Here is a 20,910-nt window from a genome sequence, read left to right on the forward strand (position 1 = left end):
TTTAGATAAAATGAGATTTTTAAAAAATTATTATTTAACGTGAATACCAATTTATAATGAGATTGTTGAAATATTTAAATGTGAAATTATCTAAAATATCCGGTGTGATCATCAACTTCATGGGTAAGAGGAAAAACTAAAAGTTTTTCCCCTCACCCTTTTTAGAGTATTAGTAAAAAACACCTGACATAGACGTGAAAAATCATAGTTTAATTTAATTTTATAGAATAGAAGACGGTCATTTTAATCTCATGTATTTTATTCAAATTTAATTTTTAATATATATGATATTTTAAAGATAATTGTTTTAAATAGCAAAATTGTTCGATTATAGACAATGATATTTTGTTATGTTTATAAATAAATTAACTCATTTTTTTATATTTGAAAACTATGTATAACAAATTTATATTTTAATTTGTTCACTGCATACTCTGATTTTTAATAAAAAAAAAAATTAACATGATTTTTCTAATTTGCATTTACAAGTGATTAGCCTTACAAACAACATTAGTCCTCAAACATCAAAACCCTATTGCTTATAAAAAAAAAAATTAAAAAAAAATTAAAGAAAAAAAATAATAAATTCCATCTTTTTTATTGGGATTTTTCCAAATAACGTCAGCTATATGTGAAAGTATCTATTTAACCTGAAAATACACACGAGGGCCTTCCTCTCAATCTAATTTCTCGCTCTCGATTCTTGCTCTAACTTTTCGCTCCTTCCTCTAGTTCCTCATCAGACACAACTATAATTTTTTTTCTTCAATTTTTCATTTGATCGGATTTTTCCTCTCGATTCTTGCTCTAGCTTCTTGCTCCTTCATCTAGTTACTCATCAGACACAACTACAATTTTTTCCCTTGTTCAGATTCTTCCTCTCGCTTCTAGCTCTCGATTCTGACTCCTTCCTCTAATTTCTCATCTGACATAACTGTAATTTTTTTTTTCTTCGTGAAAAGATGTAGAAAGAAGACGGAAAAGAAAAAAAAAGCAGAAAAAAATGGAAGAATAAGAAGATGAAAAAGACAATGACGTTGAACCAACAAGAAGCGAAAGGATAAAAAGAAGTTGAAAAAGAAGAACACAAAAGAGAAGAAGATGAACGCAAAAGGAGAAAAAAAAACCTTTCCAAATCCCACAACTGCAAAATGAAGAAGGAAGAAATGTATTTGGGATTAAAATGGTAATTTTTCATGGGGCCAAAATTCATTTGTTTACAAATTTGGGGTGAATTTTCATTTGAGCTCCAATAAAGGTAATTTTTCGTGTGTAGATCACCATCTCTTTTTTTTGCAACCCTCTTAGTTGTGGAAGTGAAGCAAACTCTCTAGCTTAAGCCACCCACATATTCTAAAATCTACCAAACTAACTTCTTCAAATTTCAATCTTTCCATTCTTCTTCATTGCCACCATTATTGCATCATCATCGTTGTTGTCATTATATCGAGGTCAAGAACAGTATCATGAGCCTTTTGAAGAAGACGATAGTTGACGTTGGGCAAGAATAAGCGTGAGCAATATCCTGAGCCTTCACAATTTTTATAATTTTTATGTTGTGGAAATGCAACATTCTTATTCTAAGAAGTTTAGTAGACTTTGATGATTCGTTTCATTTTCAAGAAGTTTCATGAGAAACGTAAGTTTTAAGTCTCTTCTTAAATCTAGTAATATCAATACAATCAATATTAACTTAACATAAAACTTTTAAGTTTTCTTTTCAGTTTTTATTTAACAAATTTTACAATTGACAAATTGTACCACTAGTGTAATAGTTTAGAATGATGAAAATGGAAGGAACAAATTGGAGGAGAGAGTTTCTCCCTATAGCTCCTTTTATATATAATATAGATAGATGTTTTAAAAAGACCAAGCTAAATTTTGAAAACTAAAAAAAATAGTTTTCATTTTTTAAGTTTATCTAAGAATTAATTCTTGCACTTAAAAAAATATGTAAATCTTTTTAAGAAACTAAGAGAAAGTAAGTTTAATTTTCAAAAATCTTAAACAAAGTAGTTAACAAATGAGATGTTTATTTTCATATTCTTGTTTTTCAAGTTGTCTACTAAATAAGTTCCTATTTATTATTGCTTTGATTTCTCGCGTTGCTTTGAATTTCTCTTGTGCATAGTATTTTAATCCCAGAGAATTTAACTAACCTCAACGTCAGAGGTTCAAATGTTCTTATTATTAAAAAATAATAATAATAAATAAATAAATAAATAATCCTTGTTTGATAACATTTTTTCTTTTAATTTTTTTTTTAAAACTTATATTTGTCTAATCCTTAAATTTCATACTATTGTTCTTACATCTCTTGACAAGAGATACTTTAGTGCATGTTCACAAGGGATTGTTCTAAGGAAAATTTTCACAGATAAAAAAATGTCAAATTATTTATAAAAATAGCAAAAAAAAAGAAAAAAATATATTGATAGAGACCGATAGACTTATATCAACATCTATCACATAGTACCACTAATAGATTTCTAACAATTTCTATCACTCATAGACACTACTGATGGACACTAATAGACTTTTATCAGCTTATATCATCCTCTATCATAGAAGATTAAATTTTGCTATTTTTATGTAAATAATTTCCCTAATTTCTATTTTTGAAAATCTCCCTTGTTTTAATGAAATTAGAAAAAAGATATTTAGGTGCAATTATTTTTTATATAATCATATTTATGTTTAATTCCAAATTCTTAAAAGTAATTTTAAATTATTGTGTTTGGTTCCAAAATTAATTTTCGAATTAAAAAGTAATAATAAAATAAAATAAATAGAAAAATGAAACAAAACATTTATAAATATAACAAAATGTCTCTATCTATTAGTGATAAACACTGAATTATTAGTAACAGATACTAAATGATTCAAAGTCTATGTCACACCCCGCATCAGATTACCCTCCTAACCTGGATGGAATGGTGACTGCAACAGTTACCAACCCTTTTGCTGGCACTTACTGCCCATCTTACCTGTTAAAGTTTGCTCAAAGTTTGCTCAAACCCTGAATACTTACATATTAATTCAAAACTTAACACATTTACATTAGCGGGTTTCGTAGCATTGTTTATTCATGGATATTACAACTTAGTAAGCCCCATCAAGAATACTAGTCTCTAGACAGACACATGTGTACTAACTAATATAGGTCTTCAAATACACTTCCTTCAATCTATTCCTTTAAGTGGCAGAGCAGCAGCAGAAAAGTCCTTTGGGAACTGACCGCTACCTGAAAAGAAAAACATTTGAAAACGTGAGCTAGAAGCCCAGTGAGTGACTTAATAAAACATAAATCTCATGCTTAAACTGAATGCTCGAAAACATAATACTAGAACTAAAATATACCAAACAAACATGTACATAAAACCTTTAACATCATTGTATCTGAAACATGAATCTTAGCTGAGGATGAACATTTATCGCTCTAATTCCTAGTGCCAAACCATGGCCAAATGAGACCTCTACTTCGATCTCTTCATACTGAACTATGTCTAGGAGAGATCCCTACGTCGATTTCTTTAAATATATCGATGGGCATCTCAAGTAACTTCCTCTAAACATTAGTATTGATAACTACTCTTAAACACCATTAAACATCAGTATTCCTTAGTTGAGAACGAGCATATCTCGCTCTAGCTCTCAACGTCTGTTATCAGCCACGAGACTCATGCTTCGGCCTCTCTTTGCTGGTTTATGGCCTAGGAGACCCATACTTCGGCCTCTCCTTCAAAACTACCTACGTGTACGTGGAGGTTTCTATGTACCGTCAACACCTTAGGTACATTTATTTAGATGTCTTTCTTACCTTCAGTACTCCTCTTCATTGTGTTTAGAAATATCGACGCATGTACTTTGGCAATCTTAGGTATATAAACATAGTACATCAAGCTTCACCCAACCTTAGTTTTAAACCTAACGCATGCTTCATACTTTATAAAATAAGTTGACTTAAATCGTGTTAAACTAGCTTGTAAAAACTATTAGCATGCGTTAGATATGGAAAACATACTTGGAAACTCATAGTAACATCATGTGTTGATAAACATTCCTAAGCATTAGCAATTTCAAACTATCCTTCTAGTCTAGGAGAAGATATGACTGCCTTTATCATTAGTTGAGAGTGAACTACTAGATCTAACCCTCAACGTCAACCTTAGTTGGGGAGAACCCTTTTGCTCAATCCCTCGACGTCGTATTACCTACGTGCACGTGCTCATAACTAAGTACCGTCATACCTTAGGTACTTAACTAGGATACTTTCTCATTGTCCTTCAGTATCCTTAGGTACTTATCTAGGATACTTTCTCGTTGTCCTTTAGTATCTGTCATATAACTAGTCATAAACATTTAGTTAAACACTAAGGCTTAGTGCTCAAATCATCATACTAGTTCATCCATCATACTAGTTCTTCATAAAAATGGAGTTATTAAAACATGCTAAAAGTATTTGAATAAGATAACATATTTAAATCATGTCAATTTCCATGGAAAACATGCTTTACATAGCATGAGAAATAGCTTCAAACATACGTTGCTTGGTACTTCATTTAAACACTTGGCTTGAGGAATAACTTCAAAGAAATCATAGTTTCTAAATCATTAAAACATTAAATCATCACATAGTCGCTCACAGCTCGTCGAGGCTCTTAACGGGTTATACGCCTCTCCTAGCTCTTCTTGGCCTGAAATGACATAATTCCCGGTTAAATTCCTTAGAATTCTTAGCAAAATACCTCAAACAGTTTATTTACTAATGGAACTTTCATCAACAAAGACAGCATTGCTAGCAAGATAATCATTATGAGTGAATTCATCCTCATGTAGATTGCCGAAACCAAGTTTTCGAAGTTCCTCCTCTTTTTAATCTTTCCGCCGCCTCCCGAGCTCAAGGATTAACCGCCACGTCACCCCTATTTAATGCCTCCAGCCCAAGCCAATAAGTGAGCTTCCTTATTTAATATGTTTTTCTTTTCCTTTCTCCACAACTCCTATAAATAACATGGACTTTCACTTATTAGATATTTAATATATCATTCATTTGGCTAAACGTACTTGTCTAGGAAATTTAGAATTCGGGGTTTACATTCACCTCCCCCTTAAAAAAAATTTCGTCCTCAAAATTTGCTCAGACTTATTTATAACTAGAGTTTCATAACATTCTTTGGTCGTAAACTTTACAATCTTCTACTTTTCTTTCTTCTTTTTCTCTTCTTTTTTTACTACGCTTTCGCTACACTACTCTGATATTAACTTTGTTCATGGTAAATAATACTGGTACCTATGAACAACTTGATCCTCATAGTCACTGTATTCGTCACATCCTCTGGTGACTCTTCCATTCTCACTAAGTCATAGTACTCATTTATTACTAGGGTTGTCCTTTTCCATTTCCCAGCAATATCACTGAAACATTCTTTTCCAGTTGTCACACCTTTGAATTAATTGCTAGCTGTAAAATCAATTTTAGGTCAACTAGACTTCTCGACCTAACCGAGGGCACTCTTCTTAGAATGTCCTTTCTATCCATAATTGGGAGAAAATATTCTTTCTACTATAACATTCCCCAACTATGACTTCCCATACTATATACGTAAGGTTTTCTTAACTGTACTAGTCCCTAGCTCAGTCACATTTCAAACTTTGAGCTATTACCTGGAACATCAGCAGATCTGGACCTTTTCCAGGTCAACTAGACTTCTCGACCTAACCGAGGGCACTCTTCTTAGAATGTCCTTTCTATCCATACTTGGGAGAAAACATTCTTCCTACTATAACATTCCCCAACTATGGCTTACCATACTGTATACATAAGGTTTTCTTAACTGTACTAGTCCCCAACTCAGTCACAATTCAAACTTCGAGCTATTATCTGGAACATCAACAGATCTGGACCTTTTCCTTTTTGTCTTCTGCTGACCATTTTGTTCCTTATTTTTTATACTCAACGTACCCCTAGTATATTTCGAGCTCACTGTTGCTCATTTTTTCCCTCCTCTCAGGATTAATCTGACAAGGACTTCCTCTAGATTACACCCTTTCCACTGAATTCACTAGAATAGACCTCATGTTTGCCACTAATCTTTGAGCAAACTTGCTACACATTCTATTTATAGTGAAACGTCTATGTTTACTTGCATGACTCCCAACTTCCACTCAAGTACCGATAGTGGATTGAGTAATCTTGCCGGAATCTGCCTTCCAGGTTTCACTTGTTGACAAATCAAACATCACATAGTACTTTTCTTATCTTGCTAGACTATGCCTTAGTCTATTAGTCTAGAGTGGCCATTCTGCTCACTCCTTATCATTCTTTACTACGTTACTACTTAACCGGGAAGGAACCCTTTTGTTCACTTCCTAAAACATAATTTGCATCCTTAGTTGAGAGAGAACCTTTACTCAATTCCTCAACGTCAATCCATAGTTAGTATGGAGTGATCTCGACACTACCAATAACAACTTTTCTTTCATCATGTGATTCTAGTTTAAGTACCGTCATACCTTAGGTACTACTGCTCAGATACCTTCTCCGTGTACTTCAGTATCGAGCTGCTTGGATACCTTCTCCACGTCCTTTAGTATCGAGCTATTCAATTTCTAAGACTGAGCTTCAATACCTTCTCCGTGTACTTCAGTACTGAGCCACTCATACTTAACTTGCATATTCTTATCTTTCAACGACTTAGTTGCCCAAAAACATTCTATACTGACGCATCCTCGTGGTCATTGAAAAGCGTAGCATAAATACAACATTAATGTGAGATGCGTTGCTTGGTAACTATTTGAGAATAGTTGTCATAAATAGCTTTCAGTAAACATGCATTGCTAAACATTCATAAGCTTTAGCAATTCACTTAAAACATTTTCCAACTATAGCTTACCATACTGTATACATAAGGTTTTCTTAACTGTACTAGTCCCTAGCTCGGTCACAATTCAAACTTCGAGCTATTACCTGGAACATCAGCAGATCTGGACCTTTTTCTTTCTGTCTTCTACTAACCATTTTGTTCCTTATTTTTTATACTCAACATAACCCTGGTACATTTCGAGCTCATTGTTGCTCATTTTTTCCCTCCTCTCATGATTAATCTGACTAGGACTTCCTCTAGATTACACCTTTTCTTCTGAATTCACTATAATAGACTTCACGTTTGTTATACCTTTATTGTTATCTAGCATGTTGCACTGCTTGTAAGGAAGATTGTAGAGAGCATGTCCCTAAGTAGTTATTATTATGTTGTGGAGAAGTTGTAATAGTATAATAGTTTTACAGACTCTGGGTAGTTGTTGATAGTTATAGTTATGAAGTGATTCCGTTAGGTTTCCTGGAATTGGTGTCACTTTGGAGCATGGATTTCCCGAATAAATATTACGACCGTATGAATTGTTTTAAGAATAGATAGTGTTCGAGAGATTTGGTAGGGCAAGAGACAATATTTGTAGGAAGCAAAGGAATGTTTCAGGAAGCTTAATATCAGCAGTGAAGGCTAGAAAGCTGCTAAGTAAAAGATGTGAAGCCTATTTAGGCCTATGACGGTTTCGTAGGGTGAGAAACTGAAACCTGAGGATGTACCAGTTGTACAAGAGTTCCTGGATGTTTTTCCTGAAAAGTTATCATATTTACAACCTGACAGGGAAGTTGAGTTTACTATCGATTTAATTCCAGGTACAACATCTATTTTTCAGGTACCATTAAGGATGGTGCCATAAGAACTTAAGAAGTGGAAAGTTCAGTTACGAGAATTAATAAATAAGGGTTACATCAAATCCAATGTGTCACCTTGGGAAGCATCGGTCTTCTATCAAGAAGAAAGACGGTACTCTCAGTTATGTATAGATTATAGGCAGTTGGACAAGGTGACAATCAGGAACAAGTACACATTGCTTGGTATAGGTGATCTCTTTTATCAGTTAAAGGGAGCCACGATTTTCTCTAAAATAGATTTGAGATCAGGGTATCACCGGTTGAAGGTAGAGGCAGATGTTCCAAAAAACTGCATTCAGGACGAGGTATGGACATTACGAGTTCCTAGTAATGTCATTTGGACTAACGAATGCCATGCAGTATTTATGGACTTGATGAATAGAATATTCCATCTCTACTCGGATCAGTTCATAATAATCTTCATCGATGGCATATTGGTGTATTTAAGCAGTATGGAAGATCACAGGAACCATTTGAGGATAGTTTTGCAGACGCTGCGAGCGAAGCAGTTGTATGCCACGTTCAGCAAATGTGATTTTTTATTAGACTAGGTTGTATTTCCTGGTCATATGGTTCCAGCAGCAGGAGTGAGTGACTCTAGATGCTTTAAATGTTTTAAGTAAATTGCTAAAGCTTATGAATGTTTAGCAATGCATGTTTACTGAAAGCTATTTATGACAACTATTCTCAAATAGCTACCAAGCAACGTAACTCACATTAATGTTATATTTATGCTATGCTTTTCAATGACCATGAAGATGTGTTAGTATAGAATGTTTTTGGGCAACTAAGTTGTTGAAAGATAAAAATATGCAAGTTGAGTATGAGTGGCTCAGTATTGAAGTACACGAAGAAGGTACTGAGGCTCAGTCTTAAAAATTGAATAGCTCGATACTGAAGGACATGGAGAAGGTATCCAAGCAGCTCGATACTGAAGTACACGGAGAAGGTATCTGAGCAGTAGTACCTAAGGTACGACGGTACTTAAACTAGAATCACATGATGAAAGAAAAGTTATTATTGGTAGTGTCGAGATCACTCCACACTAACTATGGATTGACGTTGAGGAATTGAGTAAAGGTTCTCTCTCAACTAAGGATGCAAATTATGTTTTAGGAAGTGAACAAAAAGGTTCCTTCTCGGTTAAGTAGTAACGTAGTAAAGAATGATAAGGAGTGAGCAGAATGACCACTCTAGACTAATAGACTAAGGCATAGTCTAGCAAGATAAGAAAAGTACTATGTGATGTTTGATTTGTCAACAAGTGAAACCTGGAAGGCAGATTCCGGCAAGATTACTCAATCCACTATCGGTACTTGAGTGGAAGTTGGGAGTCACGCAAGTAAACATAGACGTTTCACTAGAAATAGAATGTGTAGCAAGTTTGCTCAAAGATTAGTGGCAAACATGAAGTCTATTCTAGTGAATTCAGAGGAAAGGGTGTAATCTAGAGGAAGTCCTTGTCAGATTAATCTTGAGATGAGAGAAAAAATGAGCAACAATGAGCTCAAAGTGTACCAGGGGTACGTTGAGTATAGAAAATAAGGAACAAAATGGTCAGCAGAAGACAAAAAGGAAAAGGTCCAGATCTGCTGATGTTCCAGGTAATAACTCAAAGTTTGAATTGTGACTGAGCTAGGGACTAGTACAGTTAAGAAAACCTTTTGTATATAGTATGGTAAGCCATAGTTGGGGAATGTTATAGTAGAAAGAATGTTTTCTCCCAAGTATGGATAGGAAGGACATTCTAAAAAGAGTGCCCTCGGTTAGCTCGAGAAGTTTAGTTGACCTAAACATTGATTTTACAGCTAGCAATTAATTCAAAGATGTGACAACTGGAAAAGAATGTTCCAGTGATATTGTTGGGAAATGGAAAAGGACCACCCTAGTAATAAATGAGTACTATGACTCAGTGGAGAATGGAAGAGTCACCAAAGGATGTGACAAATACAGTGAACTATGATGACCAAGTTGTTCATACGTACTAATATTATCTACCATGAACAAAGTTAATATCAGAATAGTGCAACGAAAGCGTAGTAAAAAAATAAAAAGAGAAAAATGTTGTAAAATTTACGACCAAAGGATGTTATGAAACTCTAGTTATAAATAAGTCTGAGCAAATTTCGAGGACGAAATTTCTTTAAAGGGGGAGGTGAATGTAAACCCTGAATTCTAAATTTCTTAGACAAGTATGTTTAGCCAAAGGAATGATATATTAAATATCTAATAAGTGAAAATCCATGTTATTTATAGGAGTTGTGGAGAAAGGAATAGAAAAACATATTAAATAGGAAAGCTCACTTATTGGTTTGGCTGGAGGCACTAAATATGGGGTGACGTGGCGGTTAATCCTTGAACTCCGAAGGCGGCAAGAAGATTAAAAGGAAGAGGAACTTCGAAAGCTTGGTTTCGGCAATCTACATGAGCAAATTTAGTGAAATCGGTGTCATTTGAAAGCTGAGATAATCTAGTTTTTTAGGTTGTCTTGTCGGAGAAAGATTGCAAGAGAAGAACAAAAAGTGAGGAATTTGTAGAAGAGACAGAATCTCGGATTAATCAAGACCCGAGGTGAAGATTGGAAGCTCCAGGCCAAACCATAAGGAATATTCGGCTGAAATTTTAAGGTAAGAAAGTTACTCAATTCTAAACAAGTTTGTAGAAGAAAGTTTCTTGAAAAGAGTTCAGTATTTTGAGTTATGAATTTTTGAAGTTGAAACAGAGAATTTGTGCAGAAGCAGACAGTTTGCGCTTAGGAAGAACAAGCAAACAACTCACCATGAAAGACGAGGGCGAGAATGTGGAGGATGAGGATCTCGCTCAAGATGATAATCTCGCTAATTTTATGATGAGGATCTCGCTCATGGAGGATGAATTCACTCATAATGATTATCTCGCTAGCAATGTTGTCTTTGTTGATGAAAAGTTCATTATAAATGAACTGTTTGCGGTATTTTGCTAAAGAATTCTAAGGAATTTAATCGGGAATTATGTCCTTTTCAGGCCAAGAAGAGCTACGAGAGGCGTATAACCCGTTAAAAGCCCCGACGAGTTGTGATTGACTATGTGATGATTTAATGTTTTTAATGATTTTAGAAAACTATGATTCCTTTGAAGTTATTTCTCATGCTAAGTGTTTAAATGAAGTGTCAAGCAACATATGTTTGAAACTATTTTCTCAAGCTAAGTAAAGCATGTTTTCCATGGAAATTGACATGATTTAAATATGTTATCTTGTCCAAATACTTTCAGCATGTTTTAGTAACTCCATTTTTAATGATGAATAGTATGATGATTTGAGCACTAAGCCTTAATTTTCAACTAAATGCTTATAACTAGTTGTACGACGGATACTGAAGGACAATGAGAAGGTATCCTAATGATACTGAAGATAATAATGAGAAAGTATCCTAGTTCAGTACCTAAGGTACGACGGTGCTCAGTTATGAGACGTGCACGTAAGTAATACGACGTCGAGGGATTGAGCAAGGTTATTCTCATGCTAAATTTTATTTGATTCCAAGCAACTTATTTCTATGATTGAAAGCATGATCAATGCATGATGTTACTAATGTATGGGTTTTCCAAGTATGTTTTCCATGTCTAACGCATGCTAATGGTTTTTATAAGCTAGTTCAACATGATTTAAGGCAACTTATTTTATAAAGTATGAAGCATGCGTTAGGGTTAAAACTAAGGTTGGGTGAAGCTTGATGTACTATATTTATATACCTAAGATTGCCAAAGTATATGCATTGATATTTCTAAACACAATGAAGATGAGTACTGAAGGTAAGAAAGGCATCTGAATAAATGTACCTAAGGTGTTGACGGTACATAGAAACCTCCACGTACATGTAGGTAATTTTGAAGGAGAGGCTGAAGTATGGGTCTCTAGGCCTTAAACCAGCAAAGAGAGGCCGAAGCATAGGTCTCGTGGCCGATAACAGACGTTGAGAGCTAGAGCGAGGTATGCTCGTTCTCAACTAAGGAATAATGATGTTTAATGGTGTTTAAGAGTAGTTATCAATACTAATGTCTAGAGGAAGTTGCTTGAAATGTCCATCGGTATATTTAAAGAAATCGACGTAGGGATCTCTCCTAGCCATAGTTCAGTATAAAGAGATCGAAGTAGAAGTCACATTTGGCCATGGTTTGGCACTGGGAATTAGAGTGATAAATGTTCATTCTCAGCTAAGATTTAGGTTTCAGATACAATGGTTTTAAAGGTTTTATGTACATGTTTGCTTGGTATATTTTAGTTCCAGTATTATGTTTTCGAGCTTTCAGTTTAAGCATGAGATTTATGTTTTATTAAGTCACTCACTGGGCTTCTAGCTCATGTTTTCAAATGTTTTCCTTAAGGTAGCGGTCAGTTCCCAAAAGACTTTTCTGTTGCTACTCTGCCACTCAAAGAATCAGGTTGAAGGAAGCGTAATTGAAGACCTGTATTAGTTAGTACACATGTGTATGTCTAGAGACTAGTATTCTTGATGGGGCTCACTAAGTCGTAATATCCATGTATAAACAATGTTACAAAACTCTGTAATGTAAATGTGTTAAATTCTGAATTAAAATGTATGTATTCAAGGTTTGAGCAAAATTTAACAGGTAAGATAGGCCGTAAATGCCAACAAAAGGGTTGGTAATTACTGTAGTCACCATTCTATCCAAGTTAGAAGGGTAATCTGGTGCGGGGTGTGACAGTCTATCACTAATAGAATGTGATATTTAGTTATATGTAAAAATAGTATGAGCAATTTGACATTTAAAATAATTTCTCAAAACATATTTTCTTTTTGAGAAATTACTTAACTACTTTCCCAACTAGGGGTTTTCAAATAACCCAACAACCCGAACCCGAACTACCCAACCCAAAATGTAAGGGTTATGTTGGGTTAGTTTTGTTCTTGGGTTGGGGTTGAATTTTTCTATTTTTATTGGATTGGGTTGTGGTTGAATTTTTCTATTTTTATTGGATTGGGTTGTGGATTAGCTAAAAAAAATTTTTGGATTGACCCAACCCAACCCAAATTTTGTATAAATATATACATTCTTCTTTGTTTAAAGTTTGATTTCTTTGTATTGATTAATTTTTGAATTTTTAATATTTTTCTTTTAAAATTGTTATGATATTTATCTTTGTTTAAAATTTACAATAAATATCATAGATATTTGGTATTTAGCATCTTAATTTTATGAGATTTTAGTTATTAGTCATGTATTGTATTTAAATTTACATATTTTTTATAAAAAAAAATAATAATAAGTTATAACCCGACAACTTATCCCAACCCAACCCGAATTTCAAGGTTTGGATTGGATTGGAAACTTCATTTGGGTTATTTGGGTTGTCAATTACAGGTAAGTCCAAAAAATACCCTCAACCGAACCCATGTACATCCCTATCCCCAACTATGTCTGGAAGCTCCTGCCGTTCGCAATGTAAATCTAGACAAGTCATTGAACCCATTCTTATGACCAATATCAGCTCTAGATTTTCTACAAGCGCAACCATCTGGTTGCTACCCCGTTGAAGTCGGTTTGTTAAGCAGAAAAACAATTCTAGTTACAATTATATGGAAGATATACATTTAATCAAAGGGAAGCCACCAGTCGAACCGCATTTGCACAAGAAACCATTCCTCGTGGGATGGATTAGGAGAGTTGCCGCCTCTTCGCTCTCCTTCAACCAATTCGGCTAAGGAGTGCGTTCCACCACTTGATGCAGATGCAGACGCGGTTCCCTCGTTGCCAAAGAAGTAATGAAAGGAAAGCCCCAGTCAAACCACCTTTGTTGTTACCTGTATAGCTTTCTAGAACAGAGATCTAGAAATGCATTCTAGAAACAGATCATTGCTGTTGGATGCATTGTTAGTTTGGCCTCTATATGGTAAACTATGCTTATACTGATCACAGTTGTAGAACCTCCCTTAATTCAAATTCTTGGTGATTCCACAAAATCAAAATGCTTCAGTATGGGTTCTGTTAAAGCTGGATTATAAACAGAGTGATTTTATTATCCATACAAAAGGATTTCACTTAACACTACTTGCTAACTAAAGTCTAAAACTATTGACTACATCACGACTACTTGAATAAGATTTGTTCTATAAGTTGTACAACGTCTTTGAATTCTAAAACTATGACTATATCAATTTATCCCAAATCTTTACAAGGCAGCCAAAGAAAGACCATTTATCATACACTTACAAATAAACGTATCCATAAATTGAAAGACTCGACATCGATATCAAATATCCATGGATATCTCCAACATCTTTTATAAATACTCGTAAAACATTTAAAAAAATATAATCTATTTTTTACAATATGAACAAGAATACTAATAAAGTATTTATAAATTAGTATGGGAGTAAAAACAACTTAAATATTAATCTAAATAAATTTTATAAATTTAGTGACTTATAGAAATATCCATCAAAATCGATATATCCGCAAAACTAAAATCTCGATACCGACATCGATATTTCATCCTTGATTTCACAAAACATACAAATGGGCAGAATAAAAGAAAATGAACAAATCCATATTATGATACAAAGAATAGTAAAACTAAAAGGCAACTTCAAATAGAACTATCAAAGATCATAACTCTAAGGTAGTTAGCAGATCGACCTTCATGTTGTACTCGCAATTCCAATAGGACTTTTGAGCCCAGATGAGAGAAATTACGTCTTGAAAATTTCAAGCATGCCATACATTTATTTCGGATCAAGCCGTATTTTGATATATAAGAAGCATAAGTCTCAAAACCATAAGAGTACAAGGACAACACAAAAACGTAGTAACAATTTTTCTTCTGCTTTTAGAATTATGATTGATGACAATCAATGAATTTTCTTTGTAATCTACTTTTAAAATGTTTCCAAAAAGTCGGTGGGCAAAGTTAGACGATACCTTAAAATTAAACTGTACAGGCATGTCCAAACGCAGAAATGGCAATAAACTCGAACCAAAATGCATGGGTTTACATGTAATCCAGCTCACTTCATTAAAACCAAAATGTTTATAATATTTATGTATTGACTCAAGTAAAGCACATCAGAAAAAACTAAATACTCAATATACACAAGCCAAAAGCAATTCCTTTCAGTCACCATAAAAACACCATTTATAATTCCATAACACTAAACATGAATATTACAGAAAATCTGAATATTCAATAAAATAGATTACAATAATTAGTTAGAGTATCAACTATAAGTTTAAAATACCACAGCCAAATCATATGAACACATACTCCTATAGAATGACTATGCATTTACTATGCATTACATAACAAAAACCAGCATGATCCATGGCAAATATGGTACATTTTCCACCAATCCTTCTACATCCATCTAAAAGGTTCAACTTTTCCTAAGACTTGTATTACCATTCAGATTCCAAAATGGAAGGCACTGGCTGCATTAGTTCAAAAGTTTGTAAGGTGGTTAATCTACTGGAAAACTTGTATCACGACGGCGTGATTTAGGTTGGTTAAGGCTATCCAAAGTTGTCCCAGAATACCTCTGACTGTATTCTTTATTGTAGTTATCCAAATGTGATCCATACCCATTATATTGGTTAACTAACCCAGGGTAAAGAAGCGCTGAATAAAAGAAATAAAAGTTTGTTGAACTATGTGGGAAAGGCCAATAAAGTAAAAATACACAATTTCTTAGCAAAACTAACAAAGCAAAGACTTATAAAGAATAAGGAAAATCACCTTCTAGATGGTTCTCTGGATATGTCGTAAACCTACATGATGTGGAAAAGCGATTGGAATATTGAGATATTTCATTAGAGTAACCTGAAAAAATCTGCGACCTTGATTTATTAGATATACTTGATGAAGTGATTGCATTACTACCAGGTGAAGGCTTGTCTTGACCAGATACCTGTTCGCACAAAGTCAAAAACAATGTGTCATTTCAATAACTAAAAAGCTCACCACACAATCAAGGCTAATACAAGAAGATTCCACAATCTTGTTTTTTCCCACAATCATCTGATTATAAAATTGGAACGAGACTGCCAGTAAACAATAATATATCAAAGGAAACCATCTATAATTGGAAAAGGAATCTTTATATCTGTTTTGCTTTTCATTGTTGATACTGTTCTTATCTATTTATAAAATCAGTACAGACATCACTTTTTAGAAAACTAATAGATATCATTTCTTAAAAAAGATGAAATTATATATTTAGATTTGTTTCGGTTTTCTATTCATGTTTAAGCATCTACCTTCATTCTCCCAACTTCGATAACAGACTACAGTTATTGGAGTCATTAGAGTAGTGATGTGAACAAATTATGTTTTCCTTTTCTTTTTTGTTTTTCAATAATGAACTAATGCTCATGTTCATCCTCTAAAATTGGAAAGCCAAAAGCTTTCTAACCAAGTCATTTGACATTCTGATGATATACATTAAACTAGATTAAATTTATCATGAGCCACAAATATATTGGTTCTTCCCATCAATTAATTATGATAACAAGAAAAATTAATATAATTGGATTGTAATCTAGTTTCTAGAACTTCAAAAAAGTTATGCAATATACTGCATAAGGCATACGAAGGAATACAATTTTTGGACTACTGTAATTTATCACAAAGATTACTTCATTAGTTAATATATATTTTAGAACACCTAAACTTGGGCATAAAAATCAAATCATATATTCTTCCAAGACTGTTTAATCATTGACTTTTTATTAAGTTCATTAAATTTTAAGATAAAAAAAAAGGTCTGAAGTTTCAAATGCACCAGACATTTTAATACTTACTGATCAAAATGTGTCAAATTAGAGGAGATGGCATATAACATGAATACAGAATCATAAAGCAAATATGTGTGTGTGTGTGTGTGTAAGTTAGAAAACCAAGCTCATCAAGAAAAAAGGAGATAAAATGAAAATTTTCCGTTGAGAAAGAGATAAAATGACATACTGCAAACTTCAAGGTACGGTTATGAAGATTCACGAGACCAGAGAAAAGCTTAACAGCATAGTTGGCAATCTCCTCACTTTCATATTCTGCAAAAGCAAAACCCTTAGGTTTGCCAGATTCCTTGTCCCGAGGAATGTGCAAGTCCACAACCCGCCCAGCTTGGATTAGAATGTCATAAAGAACCCTTTCACTTACTCTTTCATCAAAATTACCTAAAAAAAGTGAAGTAACAAAATCAAATTCAGAAGAAAATGTGTCATCTAAAATTCAAGTAGGCAGGCTGCATCCTTAAAATTTAATAGATCATGTTAAAGTATAAAAGGGGAAGAAAAGTTCCCCAAAAGAGTACGTTCACTGAACAACCAGTTATGTTAAAGAAATATTACAGACAAACTGGCAGCAATACTCAAATGGGGTAAACCCCACATTGAAGTAGATTGAAGACGATGGTGAAAGTGAAAATTTAGATAGTACCAGTTAAAGAAAAAATGAAGATAATCTAAGAGATATATTGAAAACAAAAAGAAAATAAGTTAGGTTTCAACCCTATTAACCAAAGGCAGCAAATCAATTATGCCATAACGAGAGATAAAAAAAAATTACAAGAGAGGAAAAAGTTGGAGAGGAAGGAATCCAGCAAATAACCCAATCCTTTTTGGTCAATTATGAACCCGCCAATAAAACTACATAGCTTTGTGAGAGAATCGATAAATATATCATATGCCATATACATCCAATAGTAAAACATGATAGCAAGAATTTAACACAACTACGATAAAACCAACCACCCAACAAAAGCATAATATTTTTATAGGAAACTTCACAGAAGAAAAAATGCAAACAGAATCCTCGTGAAAGGAAAACGAAGGAGTTCAACGAATTAGAATAGAAAACATGAATTAAGATGAATAGTGATTTTAAAAAAAAACATACCAACGTATATGGTGCATCCATTTGATCTTCCTGACATGATTGTTCTGTAAGTGCAGATGCAAATGCCTAGACCGAAGTTTCAGAAAGCAAAAAGGAACGGTAAGGATAAAAGAGAAAGAGGAAAACGGCAACGAGAGTAAGCCAATAGACGTCTATTTATTATTGCTTCGATTTCGATAGACGTCTATTTATTATTGCTTCGATTTCGATTTTCCTACTGTGGTTTGTATTTCAACCGTATTTCCAATAAGTATTCCAAATTTGTATATCGCGGTCTCTACAAACAAGAGTTCCCAAGTGTTGGGGACAATTCTAAAGCACTTTATTCAAGTTCGAAAGGAATTTAGGGTGTACTCACTCACTAAATCTTACCCAAGAGGACTCGAAAAGTGTTATGATTGTGTTCGATTTCAAAAAATCGACCACCACAGCCTATGGGTAATCCGTTTCAGGGCCGATTGAAGCGTGGGCAGTCGCCGAAGCTGACCTCCGAGATTAACAACGCTGTTGCTTCGAGTCCGATTGCGTGGGTTTGATGGGCCGCCTGCGTTTCGTTTGTGCGTCGGTTGCAGGAGAGGAGTCACTTGGCACAGTGCAGCGCCACTGGAGAACTATGGATGTGTGGGTCGCCGTCTGTTCGAGCACCGTCGACGACGAGGGCTAGTGTAGCTCGCCAATCGCCAGGAACGGGTAAATCAGAAGAAGCTCGGAAAAACGCCGCCGCCGATCGTTGATATTCGCCGGAGTCCCGTGAGCTGCTCTTGGAAATGCTGGCCGGAGAAGAGAAAAACAGCAGATTGGGAGGGGATTGACGGCCGGAAGGTTCAGCAGAGGGAGGGGGAAAAAAGAGAAGTGGAGGAGATTTTTGTTCGTGAAAATGGCCCTATGTTTTAGTTTCGGATAATGAACCATTTATAAAACAAAACAAAAATTGACTTTTTTTTTCCGATTCAAATGACAAAATTACTAAATATATATATAATAACAAAATATCACAATTTATTTATAATAGAGTGCAAAAAACAGCAATATATCGTGATCTATCATATATAAAATGTGATATTTTACTATCATTTATAAATATTTTGATTTATTTTTCTATATTTGAAAATAACTCTTGCCATTTTCGAGCACATTTATGGTTTTTTTACCCACCCCTACAAAAGTTCAAATTCTAATATTATGTTTACATCATAATGCACTATAAGTGTTTTAACTGACAACATGGTTTCAAAGGAGAGGACTATGGAAAAAACATCGATTGGGGTTGGACCTCTCTCATGGGAGGTGATTTCGAATAGAAAAATTGTGAAAAAAATGATCTCGCATTGGATTATGTCATTGGATCAAAGTAGGGGTGTACATGGGTTAGATAGACTTGACGGTGTTTTTTGGACCAACTTAAAATTTTGATTGGTTGGGTTGGCCACCTAGAGAACCCAAATAAATACTCCAACCCAACCTAATCAAAATTAGATTGAGTTGTCGGATTATAACTTATTTTTGTCGGATTATAACTTATTTTTTCTTTTTAATTAAAAATATGTAAATTTATAGACAACACATGACTTACCCAAAGTCTCATGATATTCAAATTCTAAACACTAAATATCTATGATATTTATTTCCAATTTTAAACAAAAACAAATATCATAATAGTTTTATCACAAATTAATTAATACAAAGTAATCAAACTTTAAACAAAGAGAAACATATTATATATATGTGTGTGTGTGTGTGTTTGTATGTATATGTATGTATGTATGATTCAGTTTGGTTGGGTCAACCTAATTTTTTTTACCCAACTCAACCCAACAAACAAATAAATTAACCCAAGAACAAAACTAACTTAATCCAACTCTTACATCTTAGGTTGGGTAGTCCGAGTTGTTTGGGTTGTCGGGTTATTTGAACACTCATAGGTCAGAGATATTCTCTTTGAATTATATTACATTGAAATGGGCTTTTTACTATGTTTAATATATGCATCACGCTTTTTCTTTGAAATCGAGATACGGTTGGAAAAAGGCATCAAGCTAGGATGGACCTCCCTCACGCAAGACAATGCTAAATGGAAAAATCACGAAAAAAGTGAGTCATGTCGGGCCATGTCATAGAGTTAGAGATAAGTCATTGTCAGGCAGAGAAGTTCATCTCCAGCACGATGTCCCTTAAAACGATGATAATGTGCTCTAACATGAGTATACCGCTAGAATTCATATATTGATCAAAAAAACATAAAGGCGCTCGAGAAAGAATCGTCCTTGAAAAAAAATAAAAATCAATATTTAGTACATTTCAAGATACACTTTTCTCTATCTACCGCACTTTCATTGCACACACAAAAAAAATTATATACATACATACATATATATATGACACACGACAAGTTATGATTGGATAATTTATTTGGACACTTAAACCTAGGTGTAAATTGGGATATTTTTCTTTGAAAAAATTGAAGTTTGTTTTAGTGACAATCCAAATTATGTTTAAGTTTTTTGATTTGTTGAGTTTCACAAATATGTGTTGCATATTATCTAAATTATAGTTCTAAAAATTATTTTTAGATATCCGAATAGTAAATTTTTTTAAAACAGTAGTCATCCATATATCGAGATTTTGAATTTAAAATTTTAAAAAGCATAATTATAATAAGCAATGATAATAACATTTAGAAATACTAAACTCAATTCTTTATATAGGATAGTCTCACTCACATGTCTCCACATGAATGTTTTGGATTTAGTTGTTTTTAATGATTACAAGGTGGGTCGTATCCATAGTATCACTGGATAAGGCAGCTAATCTTATCCTTAGTTATTGCTTAAACAACATGATTCACTTATATGTTAACTAAGTACTCTTTAAGATTATATAAAATAACATTGGCTCTTTCTTTCTTATTTTGTTTTCTTATTCTATAAATGAGAATATTACTCCTATTTATAGATATGATATCCTTAAGCTTAAGCTACATGATTTTTCTAGACTCTTCTAGGATTTAAACTATTCTATATATTTCTATGAAGTTTATATCTATCTAAAGGAATTATAATAATTCCCGGGAGCCTAAAGAAAGTCTAAGATATTTCTAGAATTTTTTTAGACATTTATTTACATATTTTAGAAAAGTCTAATTTCTATATGTAAATCATATTGTAGTGCTTCAAGAAGTTTTTGGATTAGTTAACGTTACTTTCTATTTTAACATAGATAATATGAAAGTCACTATTTCACCATTGTTGTTTTAAAAGGCATTGTATCAAAAAGTTTTTCTTTGATCTCATTCTTT

The 20,910-nt window shown here is 33.6% G+C and overlaps 1 protein-coding gene across 5 annotated transcripts; it reads right to left on the reverse strand.

The window, feature by feature from the left end:
• Positions 1-2,962: 2,962 nt before the first annotated feature.
• On the reverse strand, positions 2,963-18,514 carry LOC120079838 (splicing factor 3B subunit 4-like). 5 transcript variants are annotated; one of them, XM_039034267.1, is made up of 5 exons: positions 17,988-18,514; positions 17,616-17,681; positions 16,683-16,894; positions 15,456-15,627; positions 2,963-3,244 (listed from the first exon to the last, which is right to left on the reverse strand). In XM_039034267.1, the coding sequence occupies exons 2-5, from the start codon at positions 17,650-17,652 to the stop codon at positions 3,183-3,185; spliced, it is 483 nt and encodes a 160-aa protein (XP_038890195.1). In that variant the 5' UTR covers positions 17,653-17,681; positions 17,988-18,514; the 3' UTR covers positions 2,963-3,182. The 5 variants fall into 5 exon arrangements, with proteins under 5 accessions (XP_038890195.1, XP_038890196.1, XP_038890192.1 ...); XM_039034268.1 differs by lacking the exon at positions 2,963-3,244 and adding an exon at positions 13,037-13,717; XM_039034264.1 differs by lacking the exon at positions 2,963-3,244 and adding an exon at positions 14,841-15,338 and having other exon boundaries at positions 17,988-18,513.
• Positions 18,515-20,910: the final 2,396 nt, after the last annotated feature.

This window comes from Benincasa hispida, chromosome 6 (genome assembly GCF_009727055.1).
Source record: "Benincasa hispida cultivar B227 chromosome 6, ASM972705v1, whole genome shotgun sequence".
Taxonomy (NCBI): Eukaryota; Viridiplantae; Streptophyta; class Magnoliopsida; order Cucurbitales; family Cucurbitaceae; genus Benincasa; species Benincasa hispida.

Bases quoted from the DNA above. Each gene is read 5' to 3' on its own strand.
- LOC120079838 (XM_039034264.1), bottom strand. From the start codon at position 17,652: ATGTCAGGAAGATCAAATGGATGCACCATATACGTTG. The intron at 16,895-17,615 runs GTATGTTTTTTT...CACTTTTTTTAG, and splicing joins TGGATGCACCATATACGTTG to GTAATTTTGATGAAAGAGTA. The intron at 15,628-16,682 runs GTATGTCATTTT...TTGTGCGAACAG, and splicing joins ACCGTACCTTGAAGTTTGCA to GTATCTGGTCAAGACAAGCC.